Genomic DNA, 21,576 nt, shown 5'->3' with positions numbered 1-21,576 from the left:
AGTAGTTATGACAGCCGCAGATTTCTATGTTAAACAGAGAAGTGAAGTCAGAGCAATAACATCAGTAACATGTTGCACTACTGCCACCTACTGGAATTACATTACTCTACAACCATCCGCCCAGTTCTTTTAGGTGCAAGCGCATTGTTATATACAGTCTATGATTGTTTTACAGTTTCTGGTGCCTCGTTCAAGTTGCTGTGTCCTATTCTTAATCTGGTCATTATTACCTCCTCCTCTCCATTCCCTCCTGTCTCTCTTAATAGTCTCTGCTTTGTATTGAATGTAGATGTCTTCCTCTTACTTTCTGATCCCAGTGCTGCTGCCACTCATCATTGACCTTCTTCCATTCAATACGAAACGGTCTGCTGCTCTCAAGTCTCACGCTGAGGAGTGATAGATCCCACCTCACAGACAGTAATATATAATATATGAACAGCGAGGTGGAGGCACATTTCTCAGCTGAGTTCCGACCTACCAGCCAATCAGAAAATAGTATTTCTTGTTGCTGGGTAAATTCTGAAACTACTAAACGACTAGGGGCAACCTTAAATCAATTTGTTTATAGTTGTTTACATTAGACATAAGTAACTTGTAGTAATAGTTCAAGCTTCATTTATTTTCTATATATATACAGATTCATATGTAGCTTCCATTTAGTTAAATTTAACAGATATTCAGTCCAATTGTTAATGTTATTGTTGCAGTTTCACTAAACGTCCAGCAGATGGCGGTAAACACCCGTAGAAAGAGCCTGTTCTCAGGAGCTAGCAGAAGAGAGAGAAGGAGGTAGTGTGAAATATAACGAGCATGAGAAGAAGAACAAACTTGTTATATTAGTTAAACTTCGATGTTAAAGTTGTCCAGAACAGACCTACCTTGTTTTAGGTTTTGTGAACTTAGCAAATTAGAAAATGGCAATAATGACCTGAAGTTCTTGTTTGGAGTCAGTTCATTTGTATTTCTACATGTGGTGGTTTTATGCATTAATTATTTATTATGAAACATATTTAGACACATGATCTTTGTACATACAGTATATTATCACCATCACTTATCATTATGCACATAACTATACTGTATGTCAACATGTAAAAAAGAAGAATAAAGAAACACAGACAAAGCTCAACTTCTTTGTATCTTGTTTAATTCATTGTGTCTGAAAACATGTAAGTCAGAAGTTCAACATGATCAGAAGATAATAATAATAATAATAATAATAATGCATTTTAATAATAATGCATTTTCAAAGCACTCAAGGTCACTTTACAAGGCACATATAACACAACAACAGTACATCAAACACTAGCACATCTGGTAACATTTAGTGCAAAGATAAAGAATAAATATGAATGTGACTACAAAGTGCATTAGTACACTAAATAAACAAGAATGTGATTGCATAGTTAGTGAGAGACAGATTATGCTGCTCTGAATAGCTGCGTTTTCGGGCGGGATTTAAAGGTAGAGACAGAGTCTGAAGTGCGAATGTCTGGTGGGAGAGAGTTCCTGAGGCAAGGGGGTTAGGGTTTGGGGGGGGCAGATCGGCTGAAGGCTCTTGACCCCATGGTGGTTAAGTTGGCAGATGGGGCAGAGAACTGGTTGGCAGAGGAGGATCGGAGAGTTGGAGAAGGTGTGTAGATGTGAATAAGTTCAGAGAGATATGATGGTGCCACATTATTCCCACAGTTGGCTTGTTTAGGCAACATTTAAACATAAAGACTTCTTATTCACTAACTTTCATCAAACATACATCAAAAGAAAAAGATAAACAAGGAAAAATATGTTAAATATTTAAAAGTGTGAGTAATTGTTTGTTTTCTTTCTTCCTCTTTGTTTCATGTTCAGCTTCTAAACAGCAGAACCAAAAGTCAGTTGTATTAATATTTGTTATTCATTGACTGATAGTAGCCATGAGAAAGTTAACTGTGAACAATGAATGAACCATGCTGACATCTTCATCATCATCATATATCATGTGGTCTTTTTAGTCATTATAATTGTCATCATCAGCATCATAACTGTGCCTATTAGTCATTATTCACTTGAGAATATATTAAAACTTGAAAAATGAAAAACAAAAACATTCATATGATAAAACATTTCTTTGTTAACAGTCTTTGTTGTTCATTATTATTTCTTCATTATCATTATCAACATCACTATCATGTAGAATAGTTATTATGCATGAGAGAAAAAAACATCTACAATAAAATAAAAATACAGAATAAAAAAGATTTAGGTTTAAAAGGTAAAACAGTTTTAACAGTTGATCATAACTGCTTCCAGCTTTTCAACCCTGCAACTTGTTCAACTCATCATTTATTATTCATCATGTTCATCAGATCAAATGATGTCACACTATTCACTGTCAGCAGCTGGTTTAGTCTGTATTTGAGTTGAAACCACAAAGTCACATTTAAAAGAAACAACATTTAAAATAAAACATGAAAACATATTTTAGGTAATGTTAATATTTCAGTCAGTTCATATTTTTAATGTGTTGATCTGATCTGCTAAAAGCTCTGAAGTGTTTAGTCATCATGTCCTTTTGTTCAGTTTTGTTTAAAGACATTTTTACATTGTTCACTTTATGTTGAAGGCATCTTTTAACCCCTTCAGTGCTTGTTCCTTTGTGATTCTCCTCCAGGCCTCTGGAACATCAGCTGGCTTAGTATTGTATATATCAGCAAATCTGTCATTGTATCGTACCAGTACATACTTCCAGTAGTCAGATGCCTCTATGCTGGGATCTGGAGGAATGTTCCAGTCTGGATAGTAAGTGTGATACTCTTTGTAAGGATGAGGCTCCTGTTTAGTGTCTGAGTTCCTGAATTTAGCTTCACTGTGCACATCAGTTGTACACAGTGTTGGAACCAGCTTCTGAGTGTCTCCATACCTGTATCCACCAAGACCTTGTGGTCGATGAACAGCTGCATGATGCTTATCGTGTCCTTTTCCTCCAGCCTCACAGGGAACTACACAAAATGGACATTGCTTTCCACAACCAAACACTCGCTTGAAAAGCTCATCCTGTGGTTTGATTGGAAGCTTGTTCAGAGTCTCAGTGATGTCTTCAGACTTTGAGAATTCCTCCTGAAGCTGTTCTTTCAAGTCTTCTATTGACATTTTGAGGCAGTTGATAAATGGATGACATGTGCTTTGGATTTGAAACAGGGTGGTTTCTTTATCCTCCATTGAAATTGAGATGTCTTTAATCAAATACTTCCGCATGTTGCTGATGAGCTCTGTGATGCTTTCACTGTTGTCTGGCAGTTGAACACCATCTGGTCCTTTTGAGGCCTGCTCTAATGCTGCTGTGATTTTATCAACTATGACTTGAAGGTTCTTGTTCTTTAGTTTGCACAAAGTTTTGTCCTCCGACATTTTTTTCTGGATGCGCTGAAATATCCAACCCTTAACATATATTTCATAATTACAAATGTACCTGACAAATCTGTTGAAGTCATCCTTTTGCAGCAACTGTTTCTGAATGTTGTACTGGAAAAGGGAGCGGGAGCTGTACTCTGCTGAATGAGAACCTGTCACTATTTCATCCACGATGTCTATTCCCAAAGATCTATTGATGTACGCTTCCACAGCAGGTTTGATGCAACATCTGACAAAATCATCTGCTTTGCGCTGACAATCGTTTCCCTGTTTGTATAAATCAAGGAAATCTGACAAATACTGTTTCTTGTACTTCTCCAGCTGAGTTCGAGGATTATTATCAGACAAGAATTTTCGGTGCATTTTGAGGAATTTCCTTGAGGCAATGCCACAAATGTGAAGTTTCAGGTCAAACTCAAACTTGATTTTGACTTCCTTGCAGATATTTTTAAGGGACTCATCGATTTTGTCCAAAAGATCTTTTGTGAAAGACTCATGATAATCTGAGTTTGTCTTTAGGATATCAGCCACAACATATCTGCAAGACTCAATGACCTCATCAGCTATGGTTTGCAAATATCTTTTTATCTCATTTTTACGTAACAGATTTAAGGTCATTGGATGTTTTACATGCTCATTCCTAGCCTTAAACTCACTCTTCCCTATTTCTGTTAGGTCCCCAATGTCCTGTAATTGCTCATTGACATTACGGTTTAGGAAGTTTTTTCTCAAGTGGATGAGGATGTTTTCAGATATATTTTGTTCTTTCAGGCCAGACACATTTTTAGTGGCTTCAGTCCACATCTTCTCAAACTCCTCTTTCAGCTGTTCATCAGACCGTTCAGAGTCTTTACAGTCACTCAGGAGTTTCATGACCTTGTCTTCAATCATCCCTCTGTATTCCCTCAGAATTTCTTGAACCTCTTTTGAACTTTTTCTTATATGCAGTGCACAATCCAGTTTGTTGTTCACTGAGTATTTGATTTCCTTTGCAAGACTACTGATACTGTTGAAAAAATCAATCTTGTATTTTTCTATCAGATTTACATTCTGGCCTTTCTGTTTGTAGTAGTTGGTAAGTTTTCCCTCCATTTTTCTTTTTTCAGATTTTACTTTTTCTGACACCTCTGATTTTTTTGATTCAGCTAATTCATTTAAATGTTGGAGTTCAGATTCATTGTCAGAATTTAAGATTTCCGACTCAGCATCTTTTTGCCAGGAGAGGATTTCTTTTCTGAAGTCCCATTCCCATTGACTGAACTGTTTGCAAAGGTTGTCATAGGCCTGAGCCACAAGAGTGTTTCTGAAACTAAAGATGAAGTTCTCATATTTCACTGCTTTCCAGAGACTTTTAATCCATTCTAGAAACTCTGGTATCTGTGAGACTTCATTACTTCTGTTTATTTTCACTGTCCCCAAAAGATGTTTCTTTAACTCTGCTACAGCTGCACTGTAACCTGTGCTCACTGATGCCATCGGAGGGGTTCCATGCCAGAGTCCTGGGATGTTCCAGTTGTTTTTGTCCATGTCATAGTCCAGCACATCTGTGAATGCTTTAATAGAAGGATTCCTTTCCATTTCAGCAGCAATTTGTGTCATTTCATTGAGCTGGTCCAAGAGATACTTTCTGTCTGTTAGGTTCTTTGCATGAGCTGAAACTCCAGCAACATTTTGATGCACAAAATGACAAATTGGCTTTTTACCAATTTCCTTCATTCTCAGGAAGGCATGAACTGCAATTTGGAGGACATCTTTCATTTCTGTCGAGTTCTCCATTGCAATGTTAATAATGGTGACATCACTTAAACCAATCACAAAGGTTGCCAGCTGGTTGTCATGCTTATCACTGTCTTCCAGTTGTGCCAAATGTGGAGACTTTAGTCCCTCTGTGTCAATGAGAACGATGAAATCACAGTTCAACTCATGTTTCATATCTTCTCCAACTTTGAGGAAGAGCATATAAGCTCCTTTTGTGCATCTGCCGCTGCTGACAGGAAACTGCACACCAAACATGGTGTTGAGGAGTGTTGACTTCCCTGTACTTTGAACACCCAGCACAGTCAGTACTAACAGTCTGCTCTGTTCTCCAACCTTCTTGTGAAGCTCTATCAGTACATCTGTCACCCATCTCTCTGGGATGTTGGAAGCATCTCCATCCAAGAGCTCTAAAGGAAATCCATCCAACATCATCTCAGCAGCCAAACCAGGGAGATGAGATATTTCATCAGCACTGTTTTTTGAACTATTAATTGAGAACTCATAGATGAGTCCCATCTCTCTCATGTAATGCTCTACTCCTAACGAGCTTCCCAGCAAAACCTGAACTAAGTCTGCAATGATTTTCACATCTTTCTCCTTTTTATCACATTGCTCCTTCAGTTCATTACGTAGTGAAGATAGATGACTGTCAGATTCTAAACATGCATTCAGCTGAAATTTCATCCACTTTAGAAAGTAATCTCTTCCGTCTTTGTCACATTTGGATAAGTTTTCAGTAAAACTTTTCATGGCTGTGGTCAGTTTATATTTGCTTTGCTCCTTCCTGATTTGTTGTTTTTCTTCCTGCAGCTGAGATTTATATTCCTCCAGTCCCATGTCGCCAGCTTTTTTCAGTCTACATTCCTCCATGTCCAGTTGTGATAATCTTTTCCAGTTTTCTCCCTGCAAAGGAAGTTGTTCTTTCTTGTAGTCTGGTATAGTCCTCACACCAATTCCTTTCACAATCTCCTCAGCTGCTTTCTTTTGTTTATTACTTTTGTTTTCATCCACAGACAGACCAAGTTCAACAGCTTTGTCGACCATATTTTTGATGATAACTTTGTTGGTTTCATTTGTCAGTAATTTATTGATGGTTGTACAAAGTTTCTTTGAAAACTCTGCAACATTTTCACTTGAGTCTTTAGTTTTCACTCTGCTATTTGGTAGCTGTAACTCTTTCTGTGTTTTCTTAACAGACATCTTGTCCTCTCTAGAGTTGTCCTTGTGATTAAAAACCAAGAAGAGTTTGGATTTCACATCTTGAAGAGAAGTCAGAATCTTGTTCTCATTTTCTTCAACTTTGTCCAGGAACACAAAGGTAGCAGTTGACTCTTGAAAAAGAAAATTGAATTGTGTCAGTGACTCACAAATGTCTCCTCTCAAATTGGCAAAGGCAACTGGCTCTGGAAATATGTCACCTTCTCTGCCACAGGGAAGGTACCAGCAAACCTCCACCAAACCATTGGCTATTCTTTTTTTAAGACTTCCTCCTTCCATATCTCTGTGTATGAAGATGTTGTGATTCTGTTGGCCACAACTGAGAACATGATTCAAAACCTGTGACTTGGAGAGACTACAGTTTTTGAGCCTGACAAAGGTAAAGAGTGGTATATTTGCTTCAACAATATTGTCTTCAACAAATCCTCTAGAGTCAGATAAATGCTGTGGACGCCACTCTTTGACGATGTCTCTCAGAGCCCACAGCATCAGAGTAGACTGACTGTTATTGCCATGAGGCAACAGCAGTGGGACAGAAAACTGACACATGGACATCTTGAGGGCCATTTCCTGTTGCAAGAAGCTGTCAGCACAAAGAAAGAGTGCAACTATGAGGTCGAGAGGGTTAACCTTGTTGTCTGCAGAGTCAAACAGATCACTGTTTTCATCATCATCATCATCATCATCATCATCATCATCACCATTGTTTGAGACTTGTGTACAGTTTCTGCATTCTGCGTTGATTTGAAAGAGTTTCCTGAGAAAGCACCATGGTATTTTCTCCAATGATTCAACAGTTTCATCATAAATGCTGTTTTTGTTGATTTCCGAAAGAGAGCGAAGAGTGAGCTTGTTGGGATAAAATTTTTGCAGTCCAAGTTTGGAGAGAAAGTTGAAAAGGGCTGGGGAAGAGAAAAAACATCACTTGTATTATTAGACAACCACATTTGACTTTGGGCCCCATCTTGCACTTGGGGTTGGGGGATCAACACCTTGGAGAATGCCGCTGTGGACAGTCTGAACAACTGTATGAAAGGTTAATATGATTAAAACAGTTTTTGAACAATATTGAATTAATTAATATTATTGAGATGACATGGATCAGTTTTACATACTTTAAACAATTAAAACCCTGCCAAGTTTACCTGTTACTCCATGACTGAACAAATCCATTTCAAAGAGAACCAAAACTGTAATTAAAAGATAAATAAATAAAAACAAACAGCGGCATGCAGGGTGACCTGATGGGAGGAGATGTGAAAATATGCAGCACAGTGAGTTTTTAATGTTTTTGTGGGGAATCGGTCTCAGAACAACGTCTGCATCTGGAGGAAAGACGCTCCGCTGCCACTTAGTGATTTTATCAAGAAGAAAAGCATCTGAACATCTGTAGTTTAGACATGTGTATTAATCTGTTAATGAATGTGGGTGATTCTTATAGTGTCTGCTATCCACAGCTGTTTATGCTGTAGGACTGATATGTTGATAAGTCTGCAGCCTCTGAGATGCTGCACAGTGCTCAATGCCATTACACACAGCCTTACTGTTTATTAAATCAGCTGATGACACCAGGCTGCTATAACCACACACACCTTCACACTCATCAGACTGGTCAGTTATAACTATATTCTTCATTTTTATGAATTAGCAGCTCATCAGCCAACTTGACAATAGCAATCTGCCAAAGTGACAGCGCTCCTGGTTTTTAAAGGGAATGGGAGATGACACTGTGATTGGTTTATCGAACATTACGCCCAAAACATGCTTATGATTAATGAGGGGACTGAAGTCCAACCCTTTCGAATCATGGGCTCTGGCACATTGACCATTTTTCCGCTGTTACGCCATGTATTAAAATGGGGGCCCTTTATGTTTGACTGTTTGTGTGCGTGTGTGTGTGTGTGCGTGTGTGTGTGTGTCACTACCACACTGTGTGAGTGTTTACATTGTATATAAGTATTCTGCTGGATTAAAGGTCATGCAATATGTGACCATCAGTTTGTGAGGAAAATTCTCACATCTGAAGGCCCAGCAAAAGCAAAGTGCAAATATTTAATTTAAATATATACTTGTATATCTACAAATGGATTATTACAAACAAAAAATAGTCAAAAGTGTTTGTCAATAATGAGCTTTTATTGACAAACATAGTCTGATTAATACACTAAGGGCCTGATTTACTAAGATCCCAAATAGTGTGTGTTGTGCAACAGGTGCAGACAACAGTATTTAAATGAGGGTTTTGTGTCTTAATGGAGAGTTTGGATGAGCAGAAAGCTGCAAGAACAAAATGAAATGTGATCAGGTTCTAGTGGAAGAGGTTAACTAATATATTGAGTTATAACAAAAACTAATATTACCAGAAAAACCCACATATAGGAGAGTATTAGTGACAATGTCGATGCTGTTAGTAAAACCACAAATATTCCACTCCACGTGCAGGTAGAAAAACTCCATCCTGTGTGTATTCTGTCATTGTGCCTCCGTCTCCTCGTCTCCACAGTAACAGAAGTCATCTGAGCGCAGCGCGCAGCCGGTTAATACCTGCCCTTCAAAAGGTTTTATTTATAGACGCAGTTTCCGTCAGTAAAATTACCTTCAGGTTTGGTAAGTCACAATGCGTGTGCTAAATAACATATATAATAATTTACATTTTCTCCTCCTGTATTTTGCACACTGGGGTTGAAACGCCCCACATTATATATTCATTATGGCAAACGTACTAAATGGACAGTGTGTATTATTTTACACAGTTGAAAGACGCAAACCTCAGTGCGCTGCGTTAGTAGATCAGCTTGCACATTTTTTGCAGGTGATGACAAGTTTGCACACGTTTTTACACACGCAGACTTACCTTAAATCAGACCCTAAATACATTAAACTTTATTTTTTTAAATTGACCATTAAGGCACTTACTACAGGTTAGACAACACTACAGGTTGCAGGTAAACGTTTTTTAAGACACTGAGGCTCAAGTGGATGTTTAGCTCAGTATTAGCGTTCATATCATGCCTTCACCTTCTCCCTTCTGAACTGATGCTCCATCTCTCGCTCTTTCCACCTGTTGCACTGACTTGTGTTTATTTTTTGCAGCTTTGATTTGTTTTAATTTGTCATTTCATCTCCTTTTTGTTTCACATGAACATGTTTATTTCCTCCGAATGTAATCATTAGATTACACTAAAGATTATGATGTAATAATTTCTGAGTTCCCCTCCCTGAGCTACTACCTTATCGTGGTGGAGGGGTTTGCGCATCCCAATGACCCCAGAAGCTCAGTTGTCAGGGGCTTTTATGCCCCTGGTAGGGGGCAAACATGGCAAACATGGGGAGGGTCCATCTAATTAGGATGCCTCCCTGGTGAGGTGTTCAGGGCATGTCCCACCGGTAGGAGACCCAGGACATGCTGGAGACACTATGTCTCTCGGCTGGCCTGGGAACGCCTCAGGATCCCCCGGGAAGAGCTGGACGAAGTGGCTGGGGAGAGGGAAGTCTGGGCTTCCCTGCTTAGGCTGCTGCCCCCGCGACCCGACCCCGGATAAGCGGAAGAGGACAGTAACGGTAATTTCTGAGTTGATATTTTGAGTTTTCCTCATCTTTGCTACATTCCGATTGCGAGCTGAAAACTATTTGTTTCTTTTATTACACAAGTTCAATGTTTCTTCACACAACACACAAACATTTTGTAGGTGTTTTAGGGCCAGACGACATTTCAGCCAATGTGTTCAACCTCTTTTACTCCCCACACATATTGTATATGGAAAAATAGAAACTGAAACTGAAACCAGAATGCCTCAAATTTCAAAATCTTGTCCTTTATCAGCAGACATCTGTTTTTTTTTTTTTGTTTTTTTTTTGGGGGGGGGGGGGTTAAGATTTTGTTGGCATAGACGGCTATTATTGAGCAGTAGACCGACAGGAAACATGGGGGAGAAAGGAGGGTGTGACATGCAGCAAAGGACCTCCGACCGGGATTTCGAACCGGGGTCGGCTGTGTATATGGCATGCGCTCTACCCACTCTACCACCTGCGCACCCAACAGAAACCTGTTTATAAAGATTAAGAATTTGCTTACCTGTTGACTCCTGCACCACATCATGGCCAAATTGAGCAATGATCTGGAATCATTAGAGAATAGATGTTTTGTAACTGAATACAGTCTGCTTTATGTAAATTCAGACATCCAATCCACTTTATTTATATAGCACGATTTTAACAAACACAAGGTTTCCAAAGAGCTGCACAACAAGATAAAACTGAATAAATAGATAACACAATAGAAACACAATAAAAAGATGAAGTACACAATAGAAAGATAAAAGCAATAAAATAAAAATAAAATAAAATAAATAGACATCAAAGAGATCTAACTGTTCCTACCTGTGGTGTGAGGAACTTCTGTATCCTGCAGCAGAGGAAAGGTTTGTTCAGTATGCTGCTGACTGAGGGTCTCTTTTCAGGGTCACAATCCAACAGCTGAGCCAAAAGAGAGCGCAGTTCTTGGGAGTAGTGACCAGGCACAGGAGGATATGAACAATGGATGATCTTCTGACATACATTCTTTATACCGCCACCATCAAACTGAGAGGAGACATTTAGTACATGGTTATAACCACCGCAGAAAAAATGAGGAAGAGTGACCCATTCTTGTTTGTTAACCATTAGACATACAGGGAAGACATCTAAATCAGTTTGTGAGAGAGTATTGCAATGCTCTGTAAAATACATTAAATCCACATGAATTAGTAACCGCTCACACACAGAATACTTACTGCAGGCTGAAGGGAGCACATTTCATACAGGACACAACCTAGGGCCCAAATATCACTGAAAGTCAGAGGAGAGAGCAGAAAAAGAGACAGGCTGGCATCAGTTCTGTGGGTACTGGAAGAAAAGGACTTCATTGCTGAGAAAACTATAAATTGGACATTGAGATTGAGATAATTACGTTTGTTGATAACACAACAAACCAATATATTTCAAAACAAAACATGTCAGACTTAAACAGTTACTGAATAATAGTCCTAGACTTATTTCCATCGTTATCCCTGAAATTATGCTAAAATTACTTAATTCAATAAACTAAGGTGGATTTGGTTACATGCAGACATAAAATAGTTTAAGAAGAAACTGTAGTGTATTTTCTGTTACAGATTTATGTCTTCCTAATACGTAAGAGTTTGCTTTGTATGCATGGGCCTTAGTATGAATCTGGGTTCCCACAGACAGAGTCTTCCTATGGAAACTGGTCTCATCCTGTGTTAGGCTCATTTATCTTTGGAGGTTGTCAAACAGTAAAGGTATTGGATCATGGGAACATAAACAAGTATTGATTGTGTCCTTTTTAAGGATGAGAAACCTAATGCCCATGCATGGGAAAATGTATACATTGTGGGGCGTAACTTCAGTATAAAAAGGTCTTACACACAAAGAACACGGAGACAGAAGGCAGGCTACATTGGACAGGGACACCTCAGCCTCAAATTGACAAAGTTCTGTCTCCACTGACCTAGGCAGGGTTCTAATTGATAATTGGTAATAAAGAAAACTAAAAAAGAACTTCGACTTGGTCCTCGGTTCGTTCTTCATTCACTCAAGAGATATACTACAAAACCAATACAACAATAGCTTCCTGCTGTAGATACATAAGCATTTACACTCATTAAAGAGCAGACATGATACTTTGACATGTTCCAGCTGTCACATCCTAATCCTGAATGACTCACAGTTCAGTGGGGAGAGAACTTGTTCACCATATTACTCTAAAATATTAATTTACACTATTAATGAGACAACCACAACATAATGTGTCAAGTTAATACCTTTTGTTGTTGTATGCTTTGTTCTCACAGATCTCTGGTGATATGTAAAGTGGTGTTCCTATCAGTGTTGTTGCCAGTTCTCCAGTGCTGGAAATGAGAAGAGAATAGTAAGAAGACTGTATTAAGATTTATTATTTCCATTTTAAGCTTGGCTCTATAGAGATCTGCAGTCAGATGACATTTTACAAACCTGTTCAACACTCTTGCAACTCCAAAGTCCCCAAGCTGTACAGTCCCATCTTTTGTCAAAAATATGTTCTATGTAGAAATGATAAAATACATAATGTCATTATCATGAGGCTATACAAAACAAATAAAAATGCATCATTACTGAGACAAGATCATGTGATGTACCTCTGGTTTGATGTCTCTGTGGAGGATTTTTCTATCATGGATGTGTTTTAGTGCCAGACAAATCTGCACAAACCAGTCCAAGATCTAAGAAAGACAGAGGAACATGAAGCCACACTTAAAGTATCAACTTGAACTCTACACATCGTTTGCAAAAATCCAGAAAATTTAAAAAGGATATGAATATAAAAACATGATAATGATACAGTGTTACATGATGAAATGTATCCACATAAAGTTTCACCCTAAAGATTAACAGACAGATCCTAAATATTGGGCCAGATGCAAGAATATGCTTGTATTTTTCTTCTTAAATCTGTCGTACTTTTTTCGTAAGGTGGAGTTCACGAGTGTGCCACGTCGGATTCACCAAACACTTGCATCACCAGGAAACAGTCGTAAATGACCTTCGTAAACATAACGAATCCCACCTGTCCTAAATGAACGCGGGTTCCCGAGAATAGTAAATTAACATGAATGACGCCCACAAAATACCATTTAAGGTCAGACGACTGACAGGTTGTAGAGAAGCTCCATTCATGAAAATGGCACTAAAGACTAAGAAGAAGAACTGAGGTCCTGATCTCAGAAATAGATCAACAGATATGCATATTATTATTATTATTTAGTGTTAGTGGTGGAATTAAAGGTCCAGAGAAAGACAAAGAATGATGAAAAATTAAAGCTGTCTCACCTGTTGCGTGCAGCATCACAGAAATAAAAACAAAAATGAGTCAACATGAATTATGCCAGGAGATGTCATCAGCCAGGGAGTTAAACTATTACTTCAATAAGCAATATTTCAATTAAATGAAGAAAAGTTATTAATAAATAGTTAGTTTATATTGTAACTTATAAAGTAGCTGTGGACAAGTCGCTTGTAGTTTCGGCCGCTGATATTTATATTGTAAGCTTGCATTATATCATAGTTTCAATTGTCAATTTAAATGGCTGATATATCTACCTTAATTGTTAAATAGCCTACTTCTTTATACTAAATAACCTAATAATTTTACAAACAGAGTATTCATGACTATGGATTCCGAAGTGCAATTTAATGAACGGGACATAGTATAGTATACACCTGCTCATTGCCTACATCCTCTGCAGTTCACACCCATTACTCAGGGGTCCCTAAAATACTGACAATATAATATACGCTCAGCCTGCAGATCAACATTATTCATTTCTCTGTTAAGTAGTAGTCAGCATACAGTGATGTTAAAAAGAAAATCCAAGTCAGTTGACTCTGAAGCTGTGCTGATAAACTACAGTAGGTTACATCACTCTGTAGTATAGCTACCGTACCGTGCTTGGCTGTATGGTACAGTATCATACAGTGTTGTTTGGTCTTGACACCGGTGTGGAGGTGTTTTGTGTTCATTAAGTGATTATCATATCTTACTTATCTAGTATATGATGTCACCCCCCAAAAGACATGATAATGTTGGCACAATGCCATTAGACAATTAGACAGTAACAGTCATGTTTTATTGCTTTGGAGGAGTGCAGGTTGGTTGTGCGTGACAGGTACGACAGGTCTGCACCACTCGTAAATTGTGTTCGTACCTAAGAGGAAATCCAAAATAAATCCTCATAAATCACTCGTACGCATGGTTCAAGAACGAATCTGTGCGTACGAGTGGTTCTTGCATCTGGCCCATTGTCTTGAGTTAGGAGCTTACTTGCTCTTCTGAGAAAAGTTGTTCTTGTTCTCCTTTCTGAGCTCTGATCTTTTCAAAGAGGTCTCCACCCTCGCAGTAGTCCATCACAATATACAGACAGCCCCGCTCTAAAAGATTTTTATACAGCATAAGGAAAATGCAGCCAAACCCCATCAGGATATCATTGCAGTTAATGACTTCTGTGATAGTTTGAGGTTACAGCTAAGACCTTAGATCATTTATACCTTCAAAAGATTCCTTATACTGGACAATGAAGGGATGACTCAGGTTGGAAAGAACTTCAACTTCTTTTTGGGCTTTCTGCCTCTCCTCAGTCGACATCTGTCAAAGTGAGAACAGATAATGTGAAAGAGCAAAGTAGTAAAGGAGAGCTCATATGAACACTGAAATAGTGAAGCATTATGCATATGGTGCTTACTCTAGATATCTTAATTTCCTTGATGACATATTGGTGTCCATCCTCTTTGGATTTGACAAGGATCGCTCTTCCAAATCCACCTTTGCCAATTTCCTTCACTGTTTCATACTTACTCATGTTAGTGGAATGACTGTCAGCTCATGTTTGTTCTGCAGAGACACAGATAGCTGATTACAGACAAATATAGTAAATTTAAGTACAGTTTAAGTTACAAATCATAATAAGCTCTAAGTTTAACATTCAACTCTGTACTGATCAATATTTTCATATTAGAAGTGTATCACACCACTCGGCAATGTGAAAAATGTCACTTAACATGCAGACTTACCACATATCGTACAGGGGACAAGGACCAGTATAAGATAAAAACTTTTTTGCTGTGAAACATGAGAAACTACTCTAGTGGAGTCCAAAAATAAAAATGTAGGGCAGAACTGAGCCTCCCCCAGATGAAATACCTTCAGTTTGTGACCACAGCTCCACTCAAGATCATGAGAGGGGTACGGCTGAAGAGCTTGGTCTGAGATTTCTTGCTTGGCCAAACTGCAGCAGCCCTACATTTTTGAAGATTATATTGTATACCTTTAAAAGCCCTTATACAGAAGAAGAAATGTAGATGTTTTTGAGCTCCTCACAGAACACCAACTAATAATCGACTGAAAGTGCCTTTTTGAACATTTGACTCCCCAATTTCTTTTTTTTTAATGTTTGCTATATTTCCTGGCCAAGCTTCATGTTCACCATCAAGGACTAATTAAAGCATTTAGTAACCCAGCTGATGCAGAGAACTACACAGAACAAAATTTTTGAAAGAAGGGTCTTTTTACAGTACTTGTTAACTGTTTATTTTTTGTTGGTTGTTACTGGCTTTACATTACAACTCATTCACCCATTCACACACATTCATACACTGATGGCAGGGGCTACCACGCAGGGTGCCAACCTGCTCATCATGTGCGACCAACCACCTCCCCATTACCACCCAGTCTTCAAATTCCTCAATGCAACACTTCAACCTCATCAGTCTCAGCAGAGTCATATTGACATAGTTTGTCTCTGTGCTCTCTCTCCTCTATTCCTTTCTCCCTTTCCCTCTCTCACCCCAACCGGTCGAGGCAGATAGCCGCCCACCTAGAGCCTGGTTCTGCCTGAGGTTTATTCTCAAAAAGGGGAGTTTTTCCTTGCCACTGTCACCAAGAGTCATCAGCCACCACCAGCAGTGTCTGGACTCCATGGGGGGGGGGGAATCTATCATGCTGCGAGACATGCCGTCGAGTCAAACATTCTCCCTGCAGATTCCAAGCGCCAAGACTTTGATAATACCTAATCATTACTATCATCTGCATAATAAACATTTCTTTCATTCTCTGGTCTCTAATAGTATGAGGAGGTCCACATGTGTTTTGTGGACTTGGAGAAGGCATTCGACCGTGTCCCTCGGGGAGTCCTTTGGGGGGTTCTCCAGGAGTACGGGTATCTGACCCCCTGATACGGTCCGTCTGTTCCCTGTACGACCAGTGTCAGAGCTTGGTCCACATTGCCGGTAATAAGTCAGACTCATTTTCTTTCTTATATTCACCCCATAAAATGTTCATCTTAATTGAAAATGTAGTTTTGTTTTTTTTAACATGCATTGTTGCTCTTTGTTGAAGGGTTCCCTTCATATTGTTTTGCCCCTGCCCCTCAGACAGCCTGAGTCACTGATTCTACACTTGCTAATCCTGTGCAGTATCACGGAGGGCTGGAGCCTGTCTACTATGTAGCAAAATGAAGGAAGTAGGATACGCCCTGCATCTTGAACAGACGGCAGGTTACATCTATACACACTAACATCCACATGCACACTCACATTAACACCAACAGGCTGTAGTACATTCACTGGCATGTTAGACCTTCGGAGAAAACAAATGGTTTTGCATCATCATCCAACTCGCAGCAATCATCAATCTTAGTCAACCTTTAAATATGAAGGATTTGAAAATGTATGACTGATTAACTATGTCCTTGCAATTAGAAAACATCAATACTTTTTAAAAATGGGACTTTATTAAATATGAGCAAAAATCAATTTTATACAAGTACAGATTTGTTTTGTGCAGACTTTGTTGTTAAAAAAAATTATCCTCTCAACCTATAAAAATAGCATTGCAATTTATCTTTATCGTTGAAATTTTTCTGCTGATTCCCATCAATACTTAAATCATTCCAAAGCCAACAAATATGAGAGTGTTGTCTAAAATGTGGTCTGTCTATCTCTGCTGAAAATCTCCACAGTACATGACTATACATTTACTGTCATCGGTGTAGAGACGGAATCAATGCACATAAATGATTAAAATCACAGCATTAATGATAATTATGTTTTCTTTAGATTAATTGGTAAATCATAAATAATTGGTTACCTCACCAACATCTGCTGATATAGACACTGAGACTATGTGATTAAAAGCAGCAGAACAAATCAGCGTCTGATCATCTGAGAGAGAATTGTGTTTGATCATTGTGAACCAAGAATCAGCCCCTCTGTGCTGAGGTTGCCATAACATGTCAGGTTTAAGCAGACACATTTATAGTGGAAGCCCAGAGTATCACATGATTATAACCAATAATATTTGTACAAATAGCTATTCCTTATTCAATTGTTTTTCTCCCATCAGACACATAACAGAAAGATCACTGACAAAAGTATAACTCACCTTACATTCATCAATCTGGGAGTTGGTTTCATCCATGCACCTCTCAGCTGGTAAGATGTCTATTCATCCTGGCAGTGGATAAAATGCTGCACTTCCCTGCTTATGCCAAGAGGGTACTGCATCACAGGTCCTTTTATAGGCAAGGCAAGGCAGCTTTATTTATGTTGTGCATTCATACACAATGGTTTCTCAATGTGCTTTACATAAAACAAACATTTAAGAATTGGAAACAAAAAACATAAAAACATTTGTCATAACACAATCAAATAAACTAATATTAATGGAAGACAAAGCTGCACCGAAATGTGGGATTAAATTATGTTTTTTACAAGATTCAACATACTCTGTAGGTAAGATGTCCATGTGAACTCATTAGTAGGCTGCATACAGTACATTATATTTCACTACTCAAAACTAACTAGCTCACATGTCCATGATGAATAATGGCATATCAAGTGAAGATGAGGTATTGTGATTAATTGATCATACTGGATGAAGTCAACTAACAGCCTGCGTCATGTGACCGGTCTCTGTACAGGAGACTGTCTGACGTTGTGCACATGAACACTTATCATGTGCTAGTTAGCAAGAGCAACCATGAGGGGATGCAAATACCAGGCTTAACTTGAAATAGCTCTCATGAGGAGGATACATTATGCAGAAATAATACAGCAATACTGCATATCATATTCAACTGTGTGAATTGTGTATTACTTACTCTATATGTGTGCACAGCAAAAAGGGAAAAGGGACAGGCTACAATACAGGACAACCTTAGCAGGCTACTCACATACTCTGCCCTTCTTAACAAAGTAATGAGTTACATCATCCGAGGCTATTTTGGACTGGAACAAATGATGGGATAAGATTGGATATACCATTATGATGGGTATAGGGTGGGGAGGGTATTCAAAATGACCTTTTCTGCCAAATAAAATGATTACAAAAGAAAAAAAACATCTAATTCTAATTTATATAGGCACTGAAGAGATCTCCTTTGTTCATGTTTTTCTGGAGTTGTTTTCACCCATGCAGCACTCAGCTGGTAAAATGCCTATTCATCCTGGCTGTGGAGAAAATGCTGCACTTCCCTTCATATGCCAAGAGGGTACTGCATTGCAGGTTGTGGTGAACTTTACCACCCCGAGTGAGAAGAATGAATTAAAAACCAAGTCAAAGTTCTTTTTAGTTTTCTTTATTACCAATCAATTAGAACCCTGCCTAGGCCAGTGGAGACAGAACTTTATCAATTTGAGGCTGCTGAGGTGTCCCTGGTCCAATATAGCCTTCCTTCTGTCTCTCGCGTTCTCTGTGTGTAAGATCATTTATACTAAGGTTACACCCCATAAATGTATACATTTTCCCAAGAGCACTCTGCTTTTCATCCTTAAAAGGACATAATCTATACTTGTTTATGGTGGTGATTTCAACAAAATATTTTTTTTGGTCAAATAACATAAACATAAAAATAAATAATGTCAGGTGAAAATAAAAGGCCACAGTCTGGTATGACCAATTCTAAAATGTAAATAAAGAGAATAGCAGTGTCTACGTGTAAGTGACATTGTAACAGCCCATTTGATGAGCTTCTGCTGATGGCTTCATCTTTTTCTGTCATCGTTGGTTTCCAAAGGGAATAAAGTATTGTGTTATTGTGCTGTGTGAAGGAATTTTTGTGTCATGAGGGACATGAGGGTCATTGTGTCAGGTGTGCTGTAAAAACTGTTAACACCTAAGCCACAGGCCTTTTGTTATACTAGATAAGACATCAACAGCAAACTGACCATCTTTTGACATGGTAGGGGGTGAGCACAGGATATCAGTAGTCTTTGAAAAGTTTCTGTCTTTTGTTACTTTACCACTTCTTTTGTTGTACTTTCTTACTTTGTCACCCAGTCTTGTTCAACTTCCACTGGGAGGTACTGTATAAAAGCTGAAACTGGTTGTTGCTTGGCAGAACGACCGTGTGTCCTTCTCCATGCTGGCATGTACTGAGTAAAAGAGAAAGATTCATCACTCCATCGTATGTGCTTTTCTTCAGAGAAACTTCTATTACAAAGATTCTATTACAGCTGTTAGCAGGTTTCGATCTATCAGATGAGCAAAAATATTTTTGAAGTAGAAGAGCAGTATAATCCCCTGTAAGACACAAGGATGTTTCTCTGTGACTACTTTAAATCACACCAGGACCAGAGGACCATGATCTTTCCTCACATAATCTTAAAATGACCGCGTTACATTTGCTCCTGCGTCATCACCTGCCACGCCCTCTATTTCCCATCCTCTCTCTCACAAACCTGCTGCCATTCCCCCAGTGACTCTCTGTCTCTCCTCCTGTAGGTGTATCTGTATGTATGTGTGTAACAGGCCTAAACACAAACATGCAGGGCAGCATGTATACAAGTTTGAGGAAGTGATTTCTTGTTTAACATTCAATAACATATTCAATACAGACAAATTTGTCACAGAGCCCAGATATTGAGATGATGCCCACCGCCTGTTAGTGATGTTTTGTGCATCTTACATCCCTCTTTTGTTAGATGTTGTCGTGTAGTGCGTCTGTCTCACAACCCCCTGGAGGCCTGCTCGGAGACCTTACAGTGTCTAGGAATTTGAGGAGTTTTGGGTCAGCGTCTGGGCAAGTTGATCAGTTTTTTAGCACCAGCAACCAAAAAATGAAAATCACTGTTTTCTTCCATAATTTTTTATTATTTATTCATTGTATACATAACAACAGTGAAGTTCCCTTAAAATTGGGTTGTTTTCTCTTAGATATGAATGTGTAATGTTGATATTATATGCAAATATGCATTATAAAAACATAAAATATAAATAACATATTGGATCAGTAAATAAATGGTGTATAAATGTACTATATACTGTGTGAAGAACTGTAACCGTGCTAAAGGATCTGCAGAACAGTGAGTTTATATGTGTGTGTGTAGTCACTCTAAACTCCTTCTGTCTGCTTCTATGAACCACCTGACCACTGCAGACATGGAGTTGAACTGTAATGAATTGAATGAAAGGGAGACATGGAGAGGTGTGCCTGTCTCCACAGTAAGTCACCTGTTTGATGTTATTTACGTCTGCTTTAGAACATGACCACCATGAAACAATCAGAAAATAAAGTTGTATTTCTCTCATTCACTGCTTTCTTCTTTCTACCACTGCACTCTCTCTCTCTCTCGCTCATCTTTTTAAAAATGAGTCCAGAAACCAAAAGCTAACTTTACTTTTAATCATTTATCATCAAATGAAAAAAAAAGGTCCTCCCTTTTACTGACCTTATACCATCAGTTATGTTGCACCCTGGGATGAGTTTCATATAATCTTTAGATCATCTCTTGTCCACCAGGAATAGCAGAGCAAAGTTGGCCATAGAGGACTTGGTATGGCAGAAGATGGGTTAGCAGGTGATTAGATTTAAGGGTCACATGATAGTGACTATAAACTGGTGAAATGGAAAACATCATACAGTTTAACAGTTTCTATCTGAAGTTACATGTTCTATAATTGCTCTGAGGAAACATTTGAAACTAAAATCATCATTCAGTCCAGCAGGTGTCACTGTGTTGAGTGTTGAAATCCAGAAATGGGTCTCTGATAGAGTTTTGTCATGTGCCAACAAAGTTACTCAAAAATGTTGCGAAACGTCACAATAATTAAAAGTATACATTCTCATAATTATCTATAACATGTTCACTTACTTATATTTCCACTAAAAGGGCTAGTAACAAATATAACTAAATTAATAACTTCATATACAGACGGAGCATTTTTCCGTTGCCATGACACTACCAAGCAACTTCTTGTTACGTCACTTCCTGTCTGCTATTGGCTGAGGCTGATAAACGATAAAAAGAACTATGCCCCCTAGTGGCATGGGAGTTCTAGCAGTAAATACACAGTTTCAATATAAGTAGAGATAAGAAACTTGCAGTTATAGTTTTAATCTTCATTTATTTCCTATATATATACAGATTGATATGTAACTTTAATTTACTTAAATTTAACAGATATTCAGTCCAGTTCAGTGTTAATGTTATTGTTGCAGTTTCACTAAACGTCCAGCGGGTGGCGGTAATCACCTGTAGAGAGAGAGAAGGAGGTAGTGTGAAATATAACGAGCAAGAGAAAAAGGACAAACTTGTTATAATTGTTGAACTTAAATGTTAAAGTTGTCCAGAAGAGACCTACCTTGTTTTAGGATGTTGTTATTTGCCAGAGGATGAAGG

The 21,576-nt window shown here is 38.4% G+C and overlaps 2 protein-coding genes across 3 annotated transcripts in view; both read right to left on the bottom strand.

Annotated features, from left to right (window-relative positions):
- Positions 1–2,559: 2,559 nt before the first annotated feature.
- LOC128358633 (up-regulator of cell proliferation-like) overlaps positions 2,560–21,576 on the bottom strand; it is a 59,735-nt gene continuing 40,718 nt past the window's right edge. For both annotated transcript variants that reach the window (XM_053318978.1, XM_053318969.1), the window contains one exon: positions 2,560–7,268. In XM_053318978.1, coding sequence (XP_053174953.1) covers positions 2,587–7,268 — 4,682 coding nt within the window. In that variant the 3' untranslated portion in view covers positions 2,560–2,586. The remainder of the gene's footprint in view (positions 7,269–21,576) is intronic.
- The window catches only part of LOC128360780 (serine/threonine-protein kinase Nek1-like), a 116,993-nt gene continuing 105,075 nt past the window's right edge, over positions 9,659–21,576 (bottom strand). The window contains exons 3-12 of the mRNA XM_053321287.1: positions 14,643–14,791; positions 14,449–14,545; positions 14,225–14,331; positions 12,543–12,626; positions 12,379–12,446; positions 12,189–12,275; positions 11,139–11,193; positions 10,747–10,947; positions 10,442–10,484; positions 9,659–9,666 (exon numbers count right to left, since the gene is read on the bottom strand). Of these exons, the coding sequence (XP_053177262.1) occupies positions 9,659–9,666; positions 10,442–10,484; positions 10,747–10,947; positions 11,139–11,193; positions 12,189–12,275; positions 12,379–12,446; positions 12,543–12,626; positions 14,225–14,331; positions 14,449–14,545; positions 14,643–14,759 (867 nt within the window). The 5' untranslated portion in view covers positions 14,760–14,791. The remainder of the gene's footprint in view (positions 9,667–10,441; positions 10,485–10,746; positions 10,948–11,138; positions 11,194–12,188; positions 12,276–12,378; positions 12,447–12,542; positions 12,627–14,224; positions 14,332–14,448; positions 14,546–14,642; positions 14,792–21,576) is intronic.

Source organism: Scomber japonicus, chromosome 1, assembly GCF_027409825.1.
Source record: "Scomber japonicus isolate fScoJap1 chromosome 1, fScoJap1.pri, whole genome shotgun sequence".
NCBI classification, from domain to species: Eukaryota; Metazoa; Chordata; class Actinopteri; order Scombriformes; family Scombridae; genus Scomber; species Scomber japonicus.
This window is presented reverse-complemented; position numbering and strand designations above follow the sequence as displayed.